The 27,070-nt window shown below is 38.9% G+C and overlaps 1 protein-coding gene across 7 annotated transcripts in view; it reads right to left on the bottom strand.

The window, feature by feature from the left end:
• The window catches only part of CSNK1G1 (casein kinase 1 gamma 1), a 146,663-nt gene that overhangs the window by 19,557 nt on the left and 100,036 nt on the right, over nucleotides 1-27,070 (bottom strand). For all 7 annotated transcript variants that reach the window (XM_060294142.1, XM_030878972.2, XM_060294146.1 and 4 more), the window contains 6 exons: nucleotides 18,238-18,389; nucleotides 16,468-16,702; nucleotides 11,905-11,990; nucleotides 9,913-9,997; nucleotides 9,495-9,643; nucleotides 8,745-8,849 (listed from right to left, as the gene is read on the bottom strand). In XM_060294142.1, the coding sequence (XP_060150125.1) occupies nucleotides 8,745-8,849; nucleotides 9,495-9,643; nucleotides 9,913-9,997; nucleotides 11,905-11,990; nucleotides 16,468-16,702; nucleotides 18,238-18,389 (812 nt within the window). The remainder of the gene's footprint in view (nucleotides 1-8,744; nucleotides 8,850-9,494; nucleotides 9,644-9,912; nucleotides 9,998-11,904; nucleotides 11,991-16,467; nucleotides 16,703-18,237; nucleotides 18,390-27,070) is intronic.

The raw sequence follows: 27,070 nt of genomic DNA, 5'->3' as shown, positions 1-27,070 counted from the left end.
TACTGTCACATTTGAGAGATTCAAAGCTACTCAAAATATCTCCCCACCCCAATTAATTCTGCCGAGAAGTTCAGAAGTTCAGTTTAGAAGTTCAAAAAATTTCATTTTTCCAAAATAAGACTGTGGTTTATAACATAATCATAACTATTTTATAAACCAACATCCATATCTCAGAGTACTTAATCTCATTTATTCTCACTACTGGAGATTTGAGAATATATCTGTTCTTCTAATATTATGAGTAATATCTATAACTAATATCTATTAGTGATAGCCTCTTCAGTTCTCTCTAGGACTTTAGGAGTTTTTTGTAATATTTAAGTAGACTGTTTAAGCTCCTAAACTACTACATAGAATTGTCTGTTCTCAAAAAATTTAAATGCTTAAAAAATATCCAGACATTTATAAGTCATTTGCTGCCGTTTTGAGTTCCATGATACATGTTCAGTGCAATTACTTCTCTCATGAACGCTCTCTGTTTTGCATTTGTTTTTAGGGCAGATGAAACGTATGTAAAACACTCATATGCTTTTAAGCTTAACAAAACCCTGGACAGCTGGATCAGCTATTATTTCTATTTTTACTGAAATACATGTCAGAAGTCTGATTTGATGCTACTGTCTGATTCCCTGGGCTGTGTATTTGTTTATATTAATTCTAGCTAAATAGGTAATTTGTTGGAATAATTAACATTTTTGTCTAAATGAAAATAGCAAGACATTTTTTCAAAGGCCCAGAAGTTACACTCCATCTCCATCCTCAATGCAATGTTCTATTTATCTTTTGAGGAAAGAAAAACAATGCTAGCATTCCAGATTGCTTCATAAATGCTTGCACTGTGACAAGTGAAGAACACATGGCACCATTCTACTGCTCTCCAACGCCTTCTGTATCCACTGAAAGCAACAAAACCAAGGGACAGACTTGAACCTGGGGTTGTTGGTTTATTACTTTGGGAACTACTTTCACCATAATACTAAACTCTATGGCTATTCTTTTCTGGAATTTAAGGGCCTGGACTGGTATCTAGAGGTTGATGTAGCAGAAGTGTTCATCTGCCAGTTTTAGAAAGCAACTGAGTGCCTAGAAACTAAATGAAAGCAAGGAATGTTCACAACTACAGAATTCTGCTAGTCTATCTGTTCCTGAAAGGTACTCTAGGCAATGCTGTATACACAGAGGTTATGATTAGGCATAATCAGCACAGGAGCCAGTTATACCAAGCAAACCAGCAGAGGAGATCGGCATGTAAACCCTTCATTCTTAAAAATCATTCATGCAACATGTCTATCTAAAAAGCAATCAGGAGCGTCCATGGGTAGAAGAGTCATTCAACAAAACCAATCTCTCTGCATTACTTGAAAGGCAAAGGTCCAAATGGAGTGTGTAAATCCCCAAAGGCAGGAGCAGGAATCTCAAGTAGTGGGAATTCCTTGGGATAATGCTTTAAAATCTTCAGCTGTGATTGCATCACCTGCGTGGAAATGCTTAGTTTACTATCTAGTAGGTGAATGTGGAAATCAAAAAAGCAGCAACCTAGCAGAACATAAATCAAAGGCAAAGCTACAAAAAATAGTTAAGGGAAAACATAGAAGCCTAGTGTAAAAAGTCAAAACCACCACATGTGCCTAGGGCAGAGGAAGCAAGTCTCTCCCAGCAATCATTTGGCAGCGATTCACAGTCAGACAGAGAACGACACTAACAGGAGGGCAAGAAAATACAGTCTGAAAACACCTCAGATAACCAGTTCCATCTATGGCTTGAAAATTCTCTCAAATTTTTATTGGAGATAAAGCTACTTTTCTGAAGCAGAAGGCAGGCAAATATCTTCCTCCTGTTGTAACAAACAGATCACCAAATCCTACTCTTTATGTAAAGTTATTTTGAAAAATTAATGTTGATTGCATCTATAAAATGGATTTTATCCATTTTACTTCATGGCTCTTAAAATATTTTAAAAGTTGCCATCTATACAGAACATTTTGGCCTCTCATGTCAGTCTTCTAGGCCTCCTTATATAATTATAGTCTTCAACTGTAATTAACAAGAATAGAGACTGAATAGTACCAAAAGGTTAGTAATAAATACACTTGACTACATTCTGTCTTACCACACTTCCAAGATTAAAACAAAATTTTAATATAGTATATTAAGGACACTATATTATGTGTTAGACCTCAGGTATGAAATGAAAAAAAGTTGGTAAAGTTATTAAAGTGTATACTTTAACAAAATCAAAAACTCCTCCATTAAGCTCATGAAATAGAACCAATTTTCCTCTGCCAGACAGGGACTGTTACGTGCAATCTGTCAGGTGTACCAATAGTGAGTTCCTGTTTTCTACAAACTTGATCAAATATCAGCGATATTTGAAAATCACTGATAAGAACCTGGAAGGATTATTTCCAAGCCCAATACTATATAGGCCCACAGAGACAGCAGCATCAATTCTGCGAAGCTCTGAAAAAAAAATCGCAGGAACCATCCTAGAGGTTTGAAATTCTCTACTCAAATCTTGCCCTATTCTTACTAAAAATGGCATAAGACACCTCCCCTACGGAATGATGATTTATCTAGGTAAGATTACTTTGGAATCACCTCCTACAAGGAGGTGCCTCAGAATACAGGGTATATGCTGATATACAAAATACTGAACAATGCATACAGACAGAGGAAGAAAACTTTTAATATGGAATAGAGAATTAGGAGCAGAGGTGAGCAGCAAAGACTAGGTCACAGAGTGGGAGAAGCTAAGAAAAGGACTGCACTTCCGTTTTGCACTTGCTTGTTGCAATATCCCCTTGGAATTAAGGTCCCAGAAATGAGGAGGGACAGCTCATTCTGCACTGAGCTCTGTGCTGGAGCGGGGCAGGGTGAGTGTGCAATCTCCACACCTGAGCTCCTGCTAGACAGCAGGCAGCAAGTCAGGAAATCAGACACGGGTCAGAAGTAGGCAAGTGATCGCTGAGCAAACTCATCTGCTCCTTAAACTAGCAAACTCTGAACCTCGCTGAAAACAAAGAAGTACTCTGTAAAAGGAAGGGAATGGAAAATTCATCAGCTTTTTTTTTTTTTTTTTTTTTTTTTAAGGCTACTGGACTTAAATCTAATCCCTTGGAGCCTAGACACAAACAGAATAAATCTGAACTACTCTTTTATTGGGACATATCTTCTTCAGAACTCAATATGACATTCTTTCCCTTAAACATATGCTGGTCCTATAAAAATGAATAAGTAATATTTGAGGATTCAATATTATCAGGGGTAGGATACCATGTCTGGTAGAATTTAATAATTCTCGATGGCCAATATGACTCTTTCCAACCTCAAAACAGATCTGTTCTCCCTAACCTTTTAGCTCAAGTACCCCTTCTTCAAATGCCCACAGAAAATCTACCAAATAAAAGGGGTCTATGGGAGAAAAGAGAAACTATCAAAACTGCTGAACCACAGTAGTATATATTTGTGTAGCATCTACCTGAGTAAGGATTGTCACAAGCTAGAGGTTCTGAAAGGAAGTGTATTGCTGCATGCACGTGCTAATCAATGCAATATGCTATATATATATATATATATATATATAAATTTATATATATTTTGTTGTGTGTCGAACAAACACACTGCATAAGACCTTCGACAGTACTGCACTTTAATATGAGCTATCTGGATAGTGGCAGGACTTACTTCCTGATCGAATTTGATCAGCGAATGCAAGGGAAGCTTTGCCGGGTAGAAATAGGAAGAACTAGTAGAGTTTTCATCGTCTTCCTGATGAATGGTAATGCAGAATTCTTTAAGAGGAACCTGAGTCATGGCAAGATTGACCATCTTTGGAACTGGGAAAGGACAAATACCAAGGGTAAAATGACAGAAAAGACTAACCCGTTGGGATCCTTTTGAGTGGATCTAGCTTTTAGGAACATTTATTCTACCCAAACTCATGACTGAATTATAGTTCTCTAGCTGGGTAAATTAATGTTCAAAGAAATTGATCTTAAGCACCTGGTATTAAAATACCAGACAGATTCAATATAGGTGAGTTTAAATGCAGTTCTCTGGCCACCATGTTTGGGCTCTAGTACTGTATCTAGGAACCAAATGATACTCAATTCAATTCAGTATGCTGGTCAGTCGACCAGCAAAGCAAACTTTCCCTGAAAAATCCCATCATGATGGAGGAGAACTAATACAATCTCCTGAACTTGCTTTGCAGCAAGATCCTGCTGTGTTTTTTCAAACCCTTCCCTTTGAGCAGACAATCCAGCCCTACTCTGGCTGCCAAACAAGGCAGGATGGCTCTTTGTGGAAATAGAAAAAACAAGTAGGAAGAAAAGTTTAAAATTTACTTTTCTTGGAAGGTTAAATAAAAATCTATCTATATTTTTTAAAGGGGAGGTGGATAGAGGGAAACATCTTGAAATTACAGTATTAGTTTATTCCTTATTAATTAATTAATTAATTTTTTTGGCTGTGTTGGGTCTTCGTTTCTGTGCGAGGGCTTTCTCTAGTTGTGGCAAGCGGGGGCCAGTCTTCATCGCGGTGCATGGGCCTCTCACTAGCACAGGCTCCAGACGTGCAGGCTCAGTAGTTGTGGCTCACGGGCCTAGTTGCTCTGCGGCATGTGGGATCGTCCCAGACCAGGGCTCGAACCTGTGTCCCCTGCATTGGCAGGCAGACTCTCAACCATTGCGCCACCAGGGAAGCCCAAAAATCTATATTTTAAACAAATATCTGATTTCATCTAAACTCCTCATTTGACAGATTCATTCATTCATCATTCAAACAATTATTTACTGAGTGCCTACTATTCCAGACATTCTTTCAGGGGTTAGGGATACAGCAGTGAACAAAACAACAAAAATCTCTGCCCTTACAAGGCTTACATTTGTGGAAGCTGAGGCCCCCAAAAGCTTAAGTGTCCTGCAGCCTAAGGCTTGGGATAAGCTAAAACCAAGTTCTGAGCTCCTCATCCTTCTCCTCTATCACACAATTGATGGGCAGATTTATTCAGAATAAGTAGGCTCTTCAAGCATTATCATCAATGTCATCTCCAAAGAGCTCTCAGGTTTTGAGAGTCGTCCTCTGCCTGCCAGCCATCTTCAGCTGAAGCGCACAGCAACAGCTTTGACCCATCCTTCTCCCTCAACCCTGCCATACATGTGAGCTCCCAATTCTGATAGATTATATCCCTGTATCATTTTTCAATTTTATTTCATTCTCACCACTACAGTCCATATGCACCCCCTTTACCTCTCAAGGGAACTCACTGTCTTATTGGTCTCCATGCTGGCTGCCAGGTTACTACCACCTTCTATGCTGAAAGATTTCTAAAGCAAAGTTTTGATCTTATCACCCCTCTGTTCAAATACCTTTAGTACCTATTCCCTACTGAAATTAAGCACTAACTCTCCAGTAGCCCAGCATTTCAGGAGCTTTATCGAATGGCTCCAACCTATTTTCCTAGCCTTGTCTCCTTTATTCACAGAATATATTTTAGCAAAATGCAACTAGATAACTTGCTGTTGCTCATATTTCCTTTTTGCTTGGAATGCCTCTTTCATTTCCACCCAATTCTTCCAAGAGCATTTCAAATGCAGCTTCTTTCATGAAATTCTTTGTCATGCTCAGATTAGATGAAAAGTCTCCTTCCAGTCCCTAAAGATTGTGATTTGGGATGCTTATCTGTTCTGCCTTGTATTATAAGTTATCTGGCCACCTGGCTTATCTGCTTGTCAGTTCTTTGAGGACAAGGACTCCCTACTTATCTTGGTATCTCCAGGACATACTTTCACATAGCAAGTCCTTAGCTAGATTTACCGAGTCAAAACTGCTGAAGAAAGGTTAGCTGTCCCTAAAGTTAATACCTTTCAATCTCTCTCAAGGAGAGATTTTAGTGTCTTCTTTGGCTGATTTCAAAACTTGCAAAGAATTAATCTTAAAAAAAAAAAAAAGCATAAGGAAAAAACCCTGAAGGTGGAACCAAAGCAATGAGACCACAGACTAAGACACAGTGTAAAGGCTGAAAAGACACTAGAAATCCATTTACCCACAGTGCACAGTACAGAAAGAATTCTACCCAGTTAGAATTCAGAATCCTGCTGGAAAGGAGGTATAAAATTTGCACTGATGTGGGGAATTTCAATCCCTTAGCAGCCATGGGATACTAAAAACCCTAAAAGAAAAAAAAAAAAAATCAAACACGCTTTCAAGACTCAAGTCTTCACAAAGAAGCTTACTGCCTTGTAGATGAGATTTCCTAATTACATACCCGGGTTTAATGACTTTTCACTTGAAAGTACACTGAAATTCACTGTACTTTTACTCAGATACTAGGTATGACCTCATTTTCCACCCTGGAAATCTAGGTTTTCAACCATCTCTTTTCCCCATACCTTTAAAATTCACTCAAAACAGCAACATTGATTATGAATTCACTGAAGCAGAAAAGACAAGGGAAACTAAAGGAAACACATATTTTAGTTTTCAAATATTCTAAAACTATTTGAATATTTATTCAAATAAATATTGAATTATTTGAATAAGTATTCAATATTTATGATGGGCAGGTATGTTATGATTTCACTGACTACTTATTTTTTTATTTCTTTCATACCTTTACTATTTAAATGTATATTTCATTATAAGGTAACATAACTCCATTATAGAATAGTTTGTAGGGACTCCCCTGGTGGTGCAGTGGTTGACAGTCCGCCTGCCGATGCAGGGGACACGGGTTCGTGCCCCGGGCTGGGAAGATCCCACATGCCGCGGTGCGGCTGGGCCCGTGAGCCATGGCCGCTGAGCCTGCGCGTCCTGAGCCTGTGCTCTGCAACGGGAGAGGCCACAACAGTGAGAGGCCTGCGTACCGCGGGGGAAAAAAAAAAAAAAAAAGAATAGTTTGGAAAAATATTACCCACAATACTACAACTTCCAACACTACTTCTGTTAATATTTTGGCATTATCTCCTCCCATTGACTTTCTCATTTTCCCTTCCCCTTCAGAAAAATTATGAGGTGTTTCTAATTTTGTATTGTGATTTCTTTACTAGACAACCATAAACATTTTCAGGTTGCTACAAGTTTTCCTAAATATTATTTTAAGTGGCTAGATAATATTCCACTGAATAAATGCATTACAATTCATTTTATTATAACCCAGTTTGATAAAAAATTTGAGCGGATCCATAACCATTCCCTTATAATTGGATAGGTGGATCATTTCTAAAACTTTGCTAGAAATAGCACCGTGACAGTTTAATGCACATAAGTAAATCTGTATCTTGGATTGTTTTATTGTGATTGTTTTATTATGATTCCAAGAAGTAAAATTATTCTATCAGAGAGGATTGTAACTTTATCAAATTACTTTCTAGAGAATTTGTAACAATTTGCAAAGACAAGAGCAATGCATGAGAATGTCATTTGAACTGTGCACTCTACACTTTTTAAAAGGGGGGTAGGGGAGAACGACTGCAGAAGTCAACAGTACTCTGCTGTCAAATCACAAGTCAGTCAAAATAGAATCATTAGCCAAGTACTCTGATTAAAGTATGTAACTCTGGACCCAATTAGGGGTCATAGTTTGCTAAACCCCATCTTTTTGCCTACCTACTCTCTCTTTTATCTACTCTCTAATATATAGATTTCCTTCCTTCACATATTTTTTCCTTCCCCAACATGCCACACATATATGCCAAAAGTATGTACTCACTGGTGAGTCTATCTATATTTGTGTACATACTTTACTGTATGTATGTGTGTGTGTGTATACCTAAATATACTACTTTTTTGTTTGTTTTTGTTTTAGAGGGTGCAACTGGATTCTATATTCTATTTTTAACCTATGTACTTTCACATGTACATCTGTGAGATAAGTGTTTTTTGCATTTTATTGTAAAAATGTCTGTGAGGTCAGGGATGAGCGGGGAACAAGCTAATTTGATATGATTATGTGTGTGTGTGTTATCTGTTTATTATTCTTTGCTTCTTTATCTATTGAGGTACTCATTTTCCTCTTAGCAATATATAGGGTAATGAGGATTAAAACTGTCATATTTACTTCCCAATCAGTTACCCCTTTCTTTAAACGTTGTCAAATTTGTTGATTTTTTTTTTTTGGCAGGGGAGGGGGTGGTGTTTGCCTCCTCTGTCTTTAGGCAGAGAGAAGCCTCTCATCCAAACCACTAGCTTCCCAAACCATGATCACTGAAGGATGGATGACACGGCCTTCTCTGGAATGGCCTAAAGCAAAGCTGAATCTTCACTACAGGTCCAGATCCTGGCCAGCTATAAAGTTAACCTGGATATAGGGACAGAGGTGGGGTGGAGATGCCAGTCCATGCCTATGTCAGCTGGAAGTCCAAATTACCCACCTTTCTTAATCAGCAAGGGAAAACCGGCATGGGTGAGAGCTCTACTCTGGACTGCAGATGAGACCCAAAGTGGGCTACCCTGTCCATCCAGTGTGTTTTTGGGCCTGTGGCAGACTGTCCCTTTCAGCCAACAGATTTTGACAGGCCCAGCTTCTCTAGAGTAGATGCTTCATGTAAGACACCTGGCCACATCTCAGTGCTATTACACAACCCTGAGGGATGCTGGAATGCCACACCACAACAGTGAGTAACGCTAAGCCTTTTGTCTTTAATTTCAGTCTATACGCTTAAGTGGAGAAGCTGAAGAATTTGGATTTTAATATTAGCCACGAAGAAGGGGGATTTCTGAAACAATGAAGGTCCAACACATACCTGATTTCGTAGAGGCTGTTGTGATGGCCGATCCCTGTGTGTGTGGCTTTCTCGAGTTATTGCAGATGCACCAGAATCTACATGAACTGACCCTACTGGAGTAGGCTGAAAAAATACATAACAAAAAGTCAAATGGGGAAAACAGGTCCAACTTAATGCCTCCGCAAAGGACAGCATCATTCTAATTCTAACAGAACAGTAGTAATTATTATTACTGTTATTATTACACCAAGGCCAGTTTCAAGTCTTCTTGCCTTTTCAGTTTGCTTATCTGCAAAAGGGAGATAGTTTGGTCCTCAATAGTTCATTGGAGAGTAGCTTGCCTTCGAAAAGAAAAATAACATCCTACAGTGATGACTGTTAGTATGCTCTAAGGCCCTGTGAACCCAAGGCCAGAAGAAAAAATTCAGAAGTTTCCTCTGGTGCTGGGCTCCACCCGACGGAAATCAAGTACCTTAATAGCTTATGTAGCACCAGCTCCTGGATCATTCAAAGAAAACTTCTTAAAAACTGACTTAAATTCTGATATCTTAGGACACAGTGGTCATAATCTTAAAAACACAGTTAGTAACTCCTTTATTACTCTAGTGAGAGTGACCCCTGGCATCACCTTGAAAAGACTGGCAAATGGAACGTCTACAGTCAAAGGAATGTTGTTTTTTTTTCCCCCATAGATTTAAGCAGAAAGTCTGGCAAGGGTAGTGAGACAGTGCTGGTCTGAGGTGAGAACGTTAAAAAGAAGATACTTACAATAGGCCTCCCGACCCAATCATAGGCGTAGTCAAAGGTGTAGCCTTTCCTTTCAAAGAGGTCTGTGAAGAGCGTCCGTAAATACTCATAGTCAGGTTTTTCAAAGAAGTCTAATCGCCTGACATATCGCAGGTAGGTTGCCATCTCCTCTGTTAGGAAAGAGGTTAAAGGCCACGCTCATTAGCTGAATGCTTCTCATGGGGAGAAGCTTTGGGCCAGGCAAGGAATATCTGTACAGACTATTCGACACTGATGTTTTCTTTATGGACCAAATCAAAGTGATAAAACCTATCTTGATTTAAATAACAATAAAAGGAAACATAAATTTTCTGGAGAGTATCTAGAAATACTAAGATATGGTCTCCACCTCCTTCAAAGCTTCAGTCACACTGGCTGGAGTGTCCTTTCAGCATCCTACCTGGAAAGTTTTCACAGAGAGCTTCAATGGGAGTATTCCTTTTGGTGTCACCAATTTTTTGATATCTTTCTTTTAATGTATCAGCCTGTAGAGAAGAAAGAGAGAAAGTTAGTTGGAAAGAGGTGTTAAGTATGGGAGGTCCAATATGTTTCGGGACATAATGACTGTTTCACTCAAACTGGCAGGATTTGTTAGATAGTCTCAATTTTTTTCTAATACTAACAAACAAGAAATGTAGTAGAGATGATATATTTAGATATGTACAAAACATCTGTTCTGGAAAGTTTTACTTGCAAATACATTTAGTAGTCTCAGATAAACACCACCAAATGTAATGAGATGAGAGGCTAAGATAAGAAAATAAATTCAAAATTATAACAGCTTAGTAATGACCCATGGCCACTAGGGTTCAAAAGTTATTCAACCTTCTCATCCTTAGATCAGCTCTAGATAAGATTAAAAACACTGCTAATCCAAATGGGGGCAAACAGACAGATGGCTCCACAACATATTTATTGTGAAGTTGAATAGAAAAAGAACAAGATGTAAGAAAACTGCCTTTCTAAGAACCTGCTGTATAAAAAATAAATTAATTAAATTAAATTAAAACAAAAACAAAAGCAAAAAACAACTGCCTTTCCACAATGTGCTTCCAGAGGGAAAAATGTTAACTATGATACAGGCATGGCTAACAGACAGGTTTGCTATATGTCAGTGGCTCAAAGTAGCCAAGTCTGGTTTGCTCAAGACTGTAGACAGAGGGCTCCTGGAGCATGGACCAATAATGTGGTCTCAAGGATTCTCATGAGGCTCTGCCTAGCCTGCTGCACCAGGCTTTAAGCAATTATGTTTTGAAGTATACTGGAGGAGTTTTAAATCTACAACTACCACTAAAATGATTCATGGATCATGAGAAAGTTTCAAGCAATTAATAATATACAAATGCATTATTTGGCTGTATAATGAGCAAACAGGATGTGAAACTCTATTTGACAGCTGTCAATGTCAATGAGAAGGTATATGTGACTAGGAGAAGACCATGGAGGAGATGTTAGGAGAGGAATTTAACGGGAAAGAAATAAAATCTTCCCAAAGGGAAGGGATAAAAGCCTCACTTTTCAGGACAATGTCCAAGAAAGCACAGCAAAACGAATCATTCTGCCCTTCGGGAGGGAAGGGGTATAGTAGTACCCAAAGCTACCAATTAAGTTTCCTTCCATACTAACATGTTGAAATAAATCACAACTCAAAAATGTCTTGCATTTAACTATCTAATGGGACAGAGAATGGGTTAGAAGCTCACCATTTCCTAGTCTAACCGCCAGAGGCACAGAGTAATCATTACAATGGTTGTAACTATAATTAATAGGTAACTTCGACACAAATGCACTGTATTGACACCTACCTAAGGAAGGCTATTTAAACTACACATTTTACAAGGAACAGCTATTTTATGCAAAGGCATTTATTCAATTAAACACTTGAACAGCAATGTTAAACCTGGATTTTCGTTTTAGTTCAGGTGGGTCCTTCGCCTATATAGGAAGAACAAGTATTTCCCAGTTCCCCTTAGGGGCACACCTAGTCCTGCTGGCCTTGCTGGTAAAATGTGTAGCAGCTGCTATCATCCATTTGTTCCAGAAATTCCCCAACACCCTGGGAACAATATGCCTGCTACATAATGTTAGTGAAGGAGGCATACTGACACAGAGAGAAAAGCAGCACTGCCAAGGCTGGGAGGGAATGAGGGAAGAGACTATGGAAAACTCGAAAATAAGGAAGAAGGATCAGAAGGGGAAGAAGACAAACGTGGGCAAAACAGAGCTTCCAAGGCCCAGGTGAGCATTTACATTATAGACTAATGTCGTTCCTGCCTGTCATCCCTGTAGCCAATCTTCCCCTTTGTGCTTCCTACAGACATCAAGTAAGCAACCCCTTCATTATCAACTGAGTATTTAAACAAAGCCCTCCACTGAGCACTTCCAAGGATACCTTGAGTCCTTGCCAGGGTAGGCTGCCTCGAAGGAAATACATGAACATATGGCCTAAGGCTTCCAAATCATCCCGCCGGCTTTGCTCTAAAAAGGAAGACAGATGACACATTATGTTTGCAGTTATTAAAGCAGAAAGGGGTTCAAAACCAAGTAATCCCTTCAGAAACCCGTCTGCTCTGGAAAGGCTCTGCTTACTAATTCTTTGTATATCTAAATCAGGGATAGTATTTTAGATCAAAACCAGAAACAACGTGTACTTCCTTTGCCTAGATCTGCTACTGGCAAGTAAATATCAAGTGAAAAGAGCAAATCCTAAACTAAAACCAAGTCCAAATCACCAAATGGTGAGTAACCACCCCTCACTCTATGCCGTCACCTTCCTGAAAGTAAGATAATTTAAACAAAATGTTATTTCTAGTACATGGGCTACAATTACTCTTTGGTTACCATCACGAAAAGTGAGCAGCAGATTGAGTAGCTGAGGCTGTTAAGAGAGTCCATTCTGGCTAGGCCCGCAAAGACACAAGCTGCAGAATGCCTAGCATACATGCCTAGTGCTTTTTATTCATCATAAAAATTAACACTTAAAATTTAGTTTAATGTAAGCCAACATCAGGGCACAATCCTCAGCTCCATCCCATTTGTACCATGTCCCATAGCCACCTAAAGAAAAATTTAAAGTTTATTACTAAGGTGCCCTTTGTGGGCACATAACACAGTATCCCTGCATTCAGAGAGCTTATCATGTAAAACAAGTTGCTGGATTTTTCTTTCTTTTCTTTAAATTGGGAAGATAAGGATGGTAAAGAACTGCAGAATAGTTAATAAAAAATTGTAACTACATCTCAGAAAACACCTTATACATTCTTTGGCTGTCAGACAATAGAAGTAGCACATTCTTCCATTTTTAATTGCCAATGACAATTTATCTCAGACATTTCATGTGTTTATTTTTCAGAATCGAGTTCTGGGCTTTATCAAAAGAAATGACAAATGCAAGAATAAGGGGCTATCTTAAACTTGATTTTGTCTTCTTTGTGCAGAAAGTAAAACCTAACAGAGTCAGGGAGGCAGGGAAAGCTAGCTACTCAGGTAACCCAAAATACAAAAGCACAACACATTTAACTGCCGCCTCCAATTACAGGAAATTTGCATGAAAAAGAGTGCATAGTATTCTACAGGGCAGATGAAGAAAGAAAAGGCAACTTTCTAGATTGTACTTTGAAGGAGGTTTTTGGAAATGAGGTCACTAATGGGAAGGGGCGGCACCCTGACGAGAGACATAAATAACATAAAGTTGAGCTGATACAGAGCAACTGAAATAATCTTAAAAAGAATGAAGCAAAACAGCAAGGCCATCAGAAGCTTTTGACTACAAGGCTTGCCTGAAGTTTGCAATAAATTTCATATGTAATTGAAAACAAAAAGAGATTTTGTTAACAGAACTTAAAGAAACAGATTTTGTCAACAGACAAAAACAGATTTTGTTAACAGAACCTAAAGATACACCAAAAAAGAAAGAACAAGCAGGGTGAGTTGAGGCCTCCCACAAAACAGGGCAGATAGAGAAACCACACTCTGCAGGTTCTCACACTATATCACACCTACTCATCGCCTCTCCATTTTTATATCCACTTCCTGTAAGGGGGCCCCTTGGTAATAAATAATTCAGGGGACAAATGGTTGTACTTTAGACAGTTGAGCACTAGAGGGCGAAACTCTCCACATTTTCAATGACTGATCGGCCCTACAGAAATAAGCCCAGCTTCTCTTCACAGCAAAGCCGTTATAAAATGAGATTTAAAAAAAAATCAAAAACCAAAAAATATAATAAACACATTTAAACTCACTGGAATAAGTAATAAAGTAACTTTTCAAATACTTAAAACCACGAAGAAAAGCTGTGGAATATGGGATAACAGGAAAAATAATGGTTCCTGAGTCAGGTTATCTAGGTCTTGGCCTGTCCTTTCTATTAATTTATTAATCCACACAAAATTAAGCATGGCCAAGTCACCTTTTGGGCTTCGATTTCCTCATCTGAAAAACAAGTGGTTGATTTAGATACTCTGAAAAGTCATTTTCCATTTCTAAAATTCTAAAATAATCTACAATAATTTAAATCATAAAGGCCTTTCAAAAAAAATGAGAGTGAAAATCAGAGCCATGCTTTATTTCCACATTTCTTTGAACACTCCACATTCATTCAATTCAGAATTTCAATTCAGTATTTCCCTTGTTTTTTTCATGCAGGATATTTCATTTTCAAAGAAAAAAGGTTTCAATACCAGTGAGACCAGGAGGACACAAAATTCTTCCATACCATAAAGGCTTGCTTTTCAACCAATCAGAAAGATGTGCTTGGTTTACTTGCATCACATCCCTGATTTTAGGTCAAATGTATTTTGTTGAAGGAAAGGGGCCAGGTGACCCAGTGTCCTCACCCTAACTTCAAACATTAAAGAATACAAAATGGGCAGACTTAATCAGTGGGAAGGTGGCTAATCTAATGCAGTAAATATCAGGTTTACGGGGCTGCTTCCCTTGTTTTCTGCCCTCACAAAATTAATAGGTAATTCTTTCCAGGTCATTTGAAGATACACTTCCCTTTTTCTTCATTACAACATAAAGGATGCAACACATTTGAAGACCAATAGGATTAGGGTTCCTACAGAAACCTCTCTGGGTTTGAGACCATGGCCAGAGTTTAAAGGGCATGTGACAACCACCTATATGTATTCTCTGTAATAGGGACATTATAGACAAATACGGTGACAGGTTGGATCTGACCTGAAAAAAACTCTGGAACTCAGGAAGTCCACGCGTGGAGATACACTCAAAAGTTCCAGCAGAAATGGCTACATCAAGAGATAAAGGAACCTGAGTCTGATGACAGTAGATGCTTAAAACATATTTTGTTGAATAAATGATAACTAACATTATAGAGTCTTTACTATCATCAAGCACTAAACAGTTTATATGCATTATCTCACAGAACCCTACGGTATAAGGTACTATTACCATACATCTTTCAGGGTGGGTGAGATAACTGATGCTGATGAAGGAAGGTTACTGGACCACATAGGTTTAAGGGGAAAAGCCAGAATTTACATCCCTTTTTCTTAACTGTTACACTGTACCGTATACAAACAACATGGATATGCATCTTTTGTCTGTTCTTGCCTTTCCTGACAAGAATAACAAAATCAGAACACAAATGCTGAGCCAGGAGGCAGGAGGCAGGAATTAGAACAACTTCTAGACTCTGTCAGTTAACCCAAACAATCATGACTTTACTATGTACCACACACTCTATCTCCTTGTAAAAAGGAAGGAAGAAGGGAATTCTGAGCCCTATGCAAGAGACCCATGTTACATATATTATCACCCATTCGACCTGCAAAACATCCTTGTGAAATGTTACTCTATTTTTACAGGTAAGTTTCAGGGAGATTAAGTAACTTGTCCAAAGTGACACCAGTAATAAGTGCCAGAGAACCTTCCAGCCTAATTTTAAGCTATTATGTTAAGTGAGAATATCCATGTGGTTACCGAAAAAATCCTGACAGCATTCATTTCAACTCGGGTTGTATCATACCACTTTATAATGTCATTTTTACTCTTCACTAATACTAGAATCCTCATCTGAATATCTGAGCAGTTTACTTGATGAGGCAACTTGATAGCGATTTACATTAGCTTTAATGTACTACTGTGTAAAATACTTATTGTGTAAACTGTTTGTTAGTATTTAAATACCTTACATAATTAGCTACGTCTAGGAGTCTAATATTCTGTTTATATGTCTACTCTCTAGGGTGGTGATTTTCGAACATATCTTTTCAATCACCTTAGAAGCTTTTCTTCAAATATAATCTTCCAATAAAGCCCAATATATAAAACAGATAAAAAGGGAAGCTTTCCTGGAGAAGCTGGCAAGGGCCCAGGGCCCTACCGACTGGGCCTTCTCACTGTTCCTTAGGCTTCCCTCGCAAATACTCTCCCCTGGACTAGTCCCTCTAACAAGTGAGACTACAGCTTTTAGCAATATTTATGCAAATTGTCTATCCTGCGTAAAATTCAAGACTCATGGAAAGGCAAATATATTTTCACTGAATAAGACATAGGCTTCTCCCTGAAAAATGAGTCACGAAACTATGCACAGAGAACAGAAGGCTAGTCCATGTTTTAGTGAAGCACTCTTCCTCAAAGCAGATATCAGCCTGATGTCCTTTTCAGGTTATATATGGGGTCATTTGTATGTAAATATAAAACTCATCACTGAACTTACTAAAATGTTATCATCTTAATTCAATAATTCAAGTACCACACTCTGAGAAACTAAGCATTTGGAAACAAAGAATGAAAAATCCTTAAGTTGTCAACAGGATACTTAGGAAAGTCACTAACTTACCATCTTAATTTCTCAAGTACAAAAATCACTTACCCTGTGAAGCAATAAGAATCACAAGTTGTAATGCACAATGGGTACAAAAGTGTTTTGGGAATAAAAAGGTGTTTTAACAACCTGCCGCTTTCATGGAGCTGAAAAGAAACACACCTTTGCCAAGATGCGTGTTGATAGACATGTATCTTGCAGTTCCAGTTAAACTTTTGTGCTCCCTATAAGGTATATGCTTTTTGGTTTCAGGGTCAATGTATTCCTTGGCCAGTCCAAAGTCTATAATGTGTATAACATGCTCTTTCTTATTGCCTTGTCGGCCAATCAGGAAGTTCTCTGGCTTGACGTCTCGGTAAATGAGATTCTTTGAGTGCACGTATTCCATTCGGGAAAGCTGAAAGAGAGAAAAACAATGATAGAAATACTACTCTAAAGAAGTTTACTGTAAAAATACATCAGAACGTTTTCTTTTACCAGCCCAAAGCTTTGAAATTAAAATAAAACTCATTTCTTCACCACCCAGAGCCGCTTTACTCTTGTAAACCAGAATATATTTCCTGATACAAATACATATATGACAAATATCAAGATAAAAGAGAGAAGGATAGGAACTTCCCTGGTGGCGCAGTGGTTAAGACTCCATGCTCCCAATGCAGGGGGCCTGGGTTCAATCCCTGGTCAGGGAACTAGATCCCACATGCATGCCTCAACTAAGAGTTCGCATGCCACAACTAAGGAGCCCGCCTGCCACAACTAAGATATTGTGTAGTCAAATAAATAAAAATTTAAAAAAAGAGAGAAGGACAGTACAGTTCATCTAAAATGATAATACACAGTTTTACTTCGTTATGCAATGATTTGCAAATGATGAATAGAGTTAGTGTTTTTATGTTACTTCAGAAAGTAAGCATTTGAGAGGCAAGAATTACTCCCAGGCAGGAAATCAGAATACGTTGGTGGCCTTTGAAGACAGGTGCCACTGCCACATTCACCTCCTGCCCACACCTTCCTATACTCTGTCTCTTTGTTGCAGAAATAAGGGAAGTGAGGCCCAGAGAAGTTAATACTGGACTGATATCACAGAGCTAACTAACAGCAGAGGTAGGAGTATAGGTTTTATGAGAAAGTAAACATAGCCCAAAATAATAATCATAAAATTATTCAAACTTCATTAAGTTCACTTCTATCTTCAAAGCTTTTCTACTTAGTATAGAAAGGGAAGCATGAGCATTTGAATTTTTGACTCAAAAGTCAAGATCAATTTTCTAACATTTCCAAGTCTTTAAACTGGGTGGAGACCATCACCATTTCAGACCAATAAAGACATCCTTCTGCTTAGGGGATGACAAAGTTCTCAAAGGAACTGTCTTAACTGTTCCTTAAAGTGGTACTAGTGTGTAATTTGGTAGGAGCTGAGAAAGCTGCCTCTTCAGCTGTCTCAGTCTCTGTGAAAACTAGAGGCAAGAGAACTAAGGCAGGTTCTTGGTCACACAACTTCAGAATCTGATTTTAGGGCAGTGGGTTACATCTCCAATCTTTTCTTTGATGCGATGGTAAGGAGAGAGGGAGGACATGACAAAATTTTACAGTCATGTGTTTAAAACGTATAAATAAAACAACAAAGAAGTTACTTGCATCTGTACAATTTTTCCTAATCATCCTCTCTCTCCCTAAATAAATTTCCACTTCAGTCAAGGTCAGAGTATTGCTCCAAGGTGCAAATTCTTAAAATAGAGCAAACAGCAAATGCAGTGCGACTTCTCTGGATTAACCCTTTTTGCCCCAGCCAGCTTCCTAGAATGCCACCAAGCCAGTAAGTGTGCATTCACTAGGTGTCACTACAGCTAGTAAATCACCAACAGGGACACAAGGATGTGGCTGGGAGACCCGCCCCGCCTAGCCTTCTGCAGAATGGCAACGCCAACTTACCAACTGAATGGCTATCATTAACACAGTCTTCAAAGTAAAAGTTCGGTCACAGAGATCAAACAAGTCCTCCAAGCTAGGGCCCAGAAGCTCCAGCACCATGGCATTGTATTTCCCACATGGTCCAAAGTAATACACCTGTGGGAGACCTTCACCTGAAAGCAGAGGGAAAATAGGGTGCAGAGTGAGGGACACAAAAACCAAAATATGAGATAGCTGCAACAGCACTAAGTAGATAAAAAGGAAATATAACTTGTGAGATTTTTGTTTTCTTTCATAGTCCCTACTGGAGAACTCAAACTGAGCACAACAGCTTCAAAGGGAACTAGTAATGTGTGGGAAAGGCTAAGCCATTGCACAATATGTTCAAATAAGCAGTTATTTAATACCAGAGTGCCAAAGGCATTTCCACTGCTATGTAGGACAGACAATGGTCCCTGATCCACTGCTGGATCAGAGCGTAAACTATTCTCCCCCAAGGATGCCCAAAAGCGCACTAGCATAAAAGGTTCAAAAGATGGCTCATGAGCTCAAAGGCCAGGCTAACACACCTTGTTGCATTAGCTGGTTTCATTTGCACTCCCTATGCTTACTACCAAAGCCACAAGGAGATGGAACTGTTTCCAACTGTTGCTCTGAGGAGAGCTCAGACCGAAGGGCTGAGGTCACAGAGGATGCAGCCTGGTCCTTTTCTCATAGGGAGTCTCTGGAGTTTCCTGTTTTCTATCAGTTGGAGAAAAGTCAACAGACTGGGTTTGGTTACTGATAAGTAATTATGAAAGGAAAAGGAATAAAAATACAGGCTGGGTTTTCCCCAGATTTGAAATTCATAGTTATAAGAAGCCAAAACCTAGACTTTCTCACCTACGTGGCAACTTGTGCATGAATTTCCTCCTTAAAGTGTATTGTAAATATGAGGCACTCAATAAATATGTGCTAAATGGCACCATGTGAACTGTAGGTATGAATGAGGCTACAGAACTTCTAAAAATCTGGTCTTACAGTGAGAACACTTCCATCTTAATACACTTATGTACACCACAGTCTACAGTTGTACACGCTGCAGATTACTGCTTGCTCCTGTCTGTAAGTTTTTTGGACAACAAAATTCTTTCCATCTTCGCATTTTATTTGTACAGATATGGTACAGGCAGAGGTAATTATATCTACTGTAATCTGAATGTTTGTGTCCCTCCAAAATTCGCATGTTGAAAACCTAATGCCCAGTGTGATGGTTTGAAGAGGTGTGGGCCTTTGGGAGGTGAGATCATGAGGGCAGGGCCTTCATGAATGGGATTAATGCCCTTAAAAAAGAGACCCCACAGAGCTCCCTAGCCCCTTCAGCCATGTGAGGACACAGTAGGAAGTCAGCAGTCTGCAACCCAGACGAGGGCCTTCACGAGAACCTGACCATGCTGGTATCATGATCTTGGACTTCCAGCCTCTGGAACTGTGAGAAATAAATTTCTGTGTTTATAAGCCACTCAGTCTGTAGTATTTTGTTACAGCAGCCCAACTGGATTAAGACAATGTCTAATACTTGGAACTTTAACCCAATGTGCCCATCCTTCTCTGCAGCACAGGTCTTGTATATCTGGAATCTGTATGATTCATTGCTATGATATGTGTTTATTTCATGTGTTGCAATAGTCTATCCTATTCCATCTAAATACTAACCAACTTCTTTCTTAGTGTTTCATAGGCTCATTCCTGTCTCCTACCATTTCATATAGTATACTCTGAATTGTCCTTGTGGTTGTTTTGATTCTCCCTATCTCCAAAAGGAAACAGAGTTGAATTTATCTTTTTTTCTCCTGTTGTTTTGAAGAACTCCTTCTTCAGTTCATTTAAAAGATATAAAACCTAACAGCTGTTCCCAATGAGTTCTACTGAGAAATCCAAAGCAGAACAGTACCATAGAGATTTATTGCTTTTATTAATCAGATACATGGTAGATTGTAGTTTGGAGATCTTTAAAATTTTATATCCTATATAATAGTTTTTGATGTGACTAAAATTTGATTTTCCTAATATAAAAATTATACTCTTCAAAACAGGTGTGGCAGATCTGTTGGTTACCTGCTCAATATCCATTCCCTCCTTCTTTCTTAACAACAAAATTTCTAATTATTGTGAATAGCAACTCGCCCAGTTATAACTTTCCAGTCTCCCTCGATAATAGGAATGACCAGTGAGATGGAAGCAGAAATTGTTGCATAGGGTGGTTCTAGGGAAGTTCTTTCAAGGGAGCTGACTCAAAAAAAAAAAAGGGAGCTGACTCAAGTTGGAGGTATGCCCCTTTGAGATGACCGAAGCTCCAGAAGCCATCTAGAACCATCAGATACCTTGAAGATTTAACATAGTACCAAGATGGATGGAGCAAAATTAGAAGAACATATCCCTGACAGCTATGAAGCAACCACACTAATGTTGGGCTTCCCTTCCCTCTAGACTATTTTAATCCAAAAGAAAAATCAATCTGGGACTTCCTTGGTGGTCCAGTGGGTAAGACTCCGGGCTCCCAATGCAGGGGGCCCGGGTTCGATCCCTGGTCGGGGAACTAGATCCTGCATGCATGCCACAATTAAAGATCCCATGTGCCACAACTAAGACCCAGTGCAGCCAAAATAAATAATAAATAAATTTGAAAAATATATATATATCTCATGTAGCTTTAAAAAAAAAAAAAGAAAAATCAATCTCTACCTGACTGAACTACTGTTATTTGGATTTTTCTTTTTAACAACCAAATCTAAGCCTAATTAATAAACATACTATTCCTTTACTTGGTTAAATTGCAAATCTAGGCACAATATCCTTCTGAAGTACAAGGTAAAAGTCAGACCTGTGTAGAAATATAATATTGGCATAATTTTCTAACCTGCTGCCAATACTTAAGGATCAGTTTAAAAATAAGACAGATGATCATCTTGTTCTTGACAATCTTCGGTACCAAATCTAGGCATCTCTTGCCAGAAATTTCCATGTTTACAAAAAAGTCACAAAAGCTTTCTGGGTGATGTCTATAATTTTTAACTGTGAGTAATGTCACTCGTAACTCCTGCCTAGTAACTTCAAAGATGCGAGGAGTTCCTGCTGGCTGCATTATTGCTCCTTTTATTAAATAGTCTGAATCTCACAATACTCTGTTGGGCTTTGGGATGCTCAGGACAATTTCTAGATTACTGAGTGGCCTTGAGGCTTTTCTCAAAGATGGACTAGGTCCAAGATGCTAGTGTAGAAAGAGCTCAAGTCAGAGTCATGGATTTGGTTCTGCTACCAACTCTGAAAATTCTTTCACCTCTTTGCTCTTTTTCATCTGTAAAGAGGAGGGGTTTAGACTGGTTCTCTTTTATTTTTTATGTTTTGGCCACGCCGCGTGGCATGTGGGACCTTAGTTCCCTGACAAGGGATCGAAACCTCACCCCCTACAGTGGAAGCGTAGAGTCTTAACCACTGGATTGCCAGGGAAGTCCCTAGACTGGTTCTCTTTTAAATCCAAAATTCTGATTATAGCTAGGATTTCCTTCTAGCTACCTTCTAGGTTCCTCTTTGTAAAGCCATAGCACCAGTATGAATGAAACTTGTCTTCATGTTATATAAAATATGCATAGTACAAATTCAAATGTAGCTTGTAGTGGTAACTGGTAGTGGTACTCAACTGAAAGTGTGTATATTAGAAATATCTCCAAAACTTTAGAAAACAGATACAGTGACTTTACTTCAAACCTACCAAACCAGAATTTCTAGTAGTGGATGTAAGCATAGCTCCACAGGTGATTCAGAAGTGCAACCTAGAGGGTAGAAATAAAGGGCATTGCTTTGCTTTACGGCTAATATATTATGAAGACTCAGAAAACACTGACAGACTAATCTGTTTCAGAAGTTCTCTCACATCAGAACAACTGGACTCAACACCTACTGAAAGGAATCATTTTAAGGCTATTTGAAAGACCTGTTTAGAGTTTCTTAGGTATTACAGAAAATGTGCTGCTGACTATAGAAGTCTCTTTGGGAGATGTGGCCTTAATTTATTAGAACTGTCTGTACAGATAAAGATGCCCACACAAGTTCCAATCTGTGTCTGGTTTCACACATGATTGCCCCAAAACTGGCCAGTGCTGGTGGTGAACAACACAGACACAGGCCCACTAAGAAAGTCTGCCTCTTTGGTCAGAGATTACTGTACAGTAATGATTTATCACCTGGGCTGTATTTAAATGAGAAATCCTGTATATTATGTTTCACACTACTTTTGCAGAGCTATCGCTAATCCATTGTTTAGGAAATTTTAAATTAATCAAGGTTATGGTGGAACTCTTTTAATAAGATTGGGGATGAGGGCAAAGCCTTAAATGCAATAAACATGCTGAAAACAAGGTACTTCCTGCAAATAATTTTGAGGTAAAGGCAATGAAGTGGGGGAAGTAAGCAATGTAGATATGCACTGAATTCTTTGATCCATGGTATTTCAGAAACTAAGGTACTGTTATAATCTCTCATCTGCTCTGAAAATAAAAGCACTTAGTTAAGGTCTCCCTCCTAAATTGGTCAACTGCATAAAAGCTTGAAAATTAAAGAAGTAGATTCCAAATTCTCCTCTTCTGAAGGATTTCCAACAGATTTCATTATATTACCTTTAGCCACAGGTTAAATCTCTCATAAACCAAAACTGCAAGGTTCTATACACACTGTACAAGTTACAGTGTATATTTTCACAGGGAACTATGAAACAGCCTTTCCATCCATCAATAACATATTCTTATAACTCCTGCTGGACATATGACCCACACATATATCAAATTGCACAGAACAGGAAGCGAGATGTATAACACTATGGCTAATTTTCAGTCTGTCATAAATTTAACTTGGGTTAAACACACCAAATCAAGGGTAACGGCTTCTCTATCATCCAAGCTGTTACCTAAAAAGATTCCATAATGTATTATGAACAGTAACTACTCTAAGTAGAGATATTTTTAAATACACATCAGGCTGAGAACTGAAATAGAACCACCTTGAAGCTTTTGGTAATTTGATCACATTATTGCCTAATAATTAGCCTTTCATTATTTTTGAAAAACTAAATTACCTAGATGTGAAGCAAACTCAAATAAGTCCCACACCTACATTAATACCTGGATGTAAAAAAAATAACATCATATAAATATTTCTATGAAAAAATAAGTATATGCTGATGATGACTGTCTTCTAAAGTCAGGGCTTTAGGAAAAAAACTTTAAGGACATAATGACCTTGGCAATTCCCTTCTTTTATTTATACAGTTTGCTTTTTAATTTTTAAAGAAAAGAGGAGAGTTTTTCTCCAAAGTTAAGCTGTCCTTGGTCCCATCAATGGTAGTGGCTTTTAGCACAGCTACTGGATGTTCCTTAGTGTTTATGAGAGGTCAGGGAATTACTGACACACAGGGAATTATCACCAGGGGTAATAATAATAATATTAAATAAGTCCACTTAACAAGAAAGCAGAAAGAATAGGCAGACAAACATGATAATATTCCATAGGAAGAAGTGAAAGGGGAAAATGAAAGCATAGGCTTTAAAACTCAGAAAATAACTCTATAAAAACAATGCATTATTACAAAAATATGAGACAATACATGTGTTGGTTTCTCTTTTAAAAAAAGAACAGAATCCCTCTCATTTCTCTGACTCTGAAAAAAATGGCTTTTTACAATAAGAACCAGTTCAACATATGAATCTACTTCAACTAAACTGCTGATTTAATAACAGAAACAGCTAGACCCAAAATTAAAGAATCAGGATTACTTTGCCTTACCTATAATGAAAAATGTTTTGCTACTGTCTTGTTCACTGGCCTCTTGGGAACTGGAGTATCACCAGACATATGCTCCTAACATGAGCTCAAATTTGTATGGTGGGAGAAGAGAAGGTGAGGAAAGGCAGAGCAGAGGAATAATCTCACATTTCCGAGCCAGAGAAATTGAGCTTTTGCAGTTTCTCTATTACATACACACATAATTACAAAGGCCTTAAGCCTCAAAGCAGGTTCAAAGTTTTGTTTATCCAAAGGAGGCAGGAAAGAAAGTCCAAGATAGGACATATTTCTTCTGCAGCAGATAGCATCAAAGATAAAAAATGTTTTAAAAGTGTGTTGTGTACTGGGGGTGGGATTGAAGGGTAGGGGATCCTTTCTCTTCTCCAAAAGACTGACAACTCAGCTCAGAACTGGTAAATTTATAGGATAAAAAAAAAAACCCAATCTCTGAAATTTTACCACTTTGTCCCTGTGATTAAGTTATATAGACAGGGTCTCCCTGGTGGTGCAGTGGTTAAGAATCCACCTGCCAATGCAGGGGACATGGGTTCGAGCCCTGGCCCGGGAAGATCCCACATGCTGTGGAGCAACTAAGCCCATGCGCCACAACTACTGAGCCTGAGCTCTACAGCCCGCGAGCCACAACTACTGAGCCCACGTGCCACAGCTACTGAAGCCTGCGCGCCTAGAGCCCGTGCTCCGCAACAAGAGAAGCCACGACAATGAGAAGCCTGCACACCAGAACGAAGAGTAGCCTCCACTCACCACAACTAGAAAAAGCCTGCACACAGCAAGACCCAACACAGCCAAGGGAAAAAAAAAAAAAAAAGTTATATAGACAGACTATCTACTGAGCTTCAAAAGCTGAGAGATGATCAATTCTTCTTAACACACATTTGAACAATAACAACTAAAAAGAAAGCTATAGCAGGCATTTAGAAAGAATAAGAAGAAAAAAAATGAGATTATTCAAAGTACAGTGAACCTCTTCCTGACAATCCTGCCCCACTCCCATTACACTTTCTTTGTCCATGTATCTGCCTTCCCTATGAACTAAGAGAAGGCTGTTTGAAGGCAGTGACTACTATGTGTTAATTATGTTTGTATATCGGTGCCTAGCACCAGTCCAAGCACATGGTAGATAAGGGCAGAATAAGTACTAAGTAAATAAATAAATACAATTCAGTGAAATTGACTTGAGTTTTCTATTTGGAACACACAATATTTAAACCTCAAAATGCTAAAATACACAGAGCAAAACAAATTAATCAGATTTTAAATGTGTGGGAATGCTAACATAATTGATATTTCTGAGTAGTTCTTATTTGGATTTCATGGGAATGATATTTAAGAAGTTCTGTTGGGTAAGCCACCAATATGAAGATTCCAAGTAATTCAGAGTTGTAGTATTTCTACATGGACTTTCTTCTGTGTATTTTCTTCCATGATGGTTGTATATGGTATGTGCAGTTATGTCTTTGCTGTTCCCACATGCAGGTGAACTATTTATAATTATTCATTTTAGTGAACAGTACTGAAAAACATACACACAAACAAATGTAAACGTCTTCCTATCTCTCAATAAAGCACCTGCCCATCCAAATAGATTAAATGACCAACGAAATTAGCCATCTAAGTTGTCTAATGTGCAAAGGAAGTCTGATGACATCTTCCTATCTTTTTCTTCTCCCACTCCATTTTTAGACACATTCTTTATTTTGGTCCTGTCTAACTTGGAATTATATGATCTTTTCTTTACATACATAGCTCTTTTCCATCTCACTTCAATTTCACAGTCATCCTATGAACAAAACAGGGAAAATACTAATGACTCCATTTTACATATGAGATAGAGACCCTGAGAGACATCGTGTGACCTTTCCTAGCTGATGGGGTGCCCAAGTAACACAACCAGACCTCTCAACTCCAGAATCACTGCTCATGTCGCTATACTAAGCTGCCAACATTCTCCGCCTTCGTTCTTCTTCCCTTTCATTCATGTGGTTGCCAAAGTTATTCTCTGTGCTCCCTACCCCACTTCTTCCAAACCACATGCCTTTTTGGTTACCATTATCCTTCCAGGATATAAATCTGCTACCCTACTACACAGGCAGATGAATCTGGTTAATCTGTCCTACCCACCTCCTTGGTTCCCAATATTTATTTTTGGCTGCGATGGGTCTTCGTTGCTGCCCACGGGCTTTCTCTAGCTGCAGCGAGGAGGGGCTACTCTTCATTGCAGTGCGCGGGCTTATTATAGCGGTGGCTTCTCTTGTTGCAGAGCACGGGCTCTAGGCCTGAGAGCTTCAGTAGTTGTGGCTCGCGGGCTCTAGAGAGCAGGCTCAGTAGCTGTGGCATTCGGGCTTAACTGCTCCGCGGCATGTGGGATCTTCCCGGATCAGAGCTCGAACCTGTGTCCCCTGCATTGGCAGGTAGATTCTTAACCACTGCATCACCAGGAAAGTCCCGATATTTTTATATCAGTTACCTGAATACTATTTTACAGTTTTTACATCATCTGTCCATCTCTCTATAGTTTTTTTAAATTAATTAATTTATTATTTATTTTATTTTATTTTATTTTTGGCTGCATTGGGTCTTCATTGCTGTGCGCGGGTTTTCTCTAGTTGCAGCGAGTGGGGGCTACTCTTCGTTGCAGTGTGCAGGCTTCTCATGGCGGTAGTTTCTCTTGTTGTGGAGCACGGGCTCTAGGTGCCGCAGCCTTCAGTAGTTGTGGTGCACGGGCTCAGCAGTTGTGGCTCACGGGCTCTAGAGCACAGGCTCAGTAGTTGTGGTGCACAGGCTTTGCTGCTCTGCGGCATGTGGGATCTTCCCGGACCAGGGCTCGAACCCATGTCCCCTGCATTGGCAGGCGGATTCTTAACCACTGTGCCACCAGGGAAGTCCATCTCTATAGTTCTTGATTTGTCAATTCCAGTTCCTTATCTGGAATGGGGGCCACCTGGGACATTAGTTTTTTAAATTATAAATGTGATATATACTAATTTTAAATAAATAGAATAGCAAACCAAAAGCA

Source organism: Globicephala melas, chromosome 2 (assembly GCF_963455315.2).
Source record: "Globicephala melas chromosome 2, mGloMel1.2, whole genome shotgun sequence".
In the NCBI taxonomy this organism is placed as follows: Eukaryota; Metazoa; Chordata; class Mammalia; order Artiodactyla; family Delphinidae; genus Globicephala; species Globicephala melas.
This window is presented reverse-complemented; position numbering and strand designations above follow the sequence as displayed.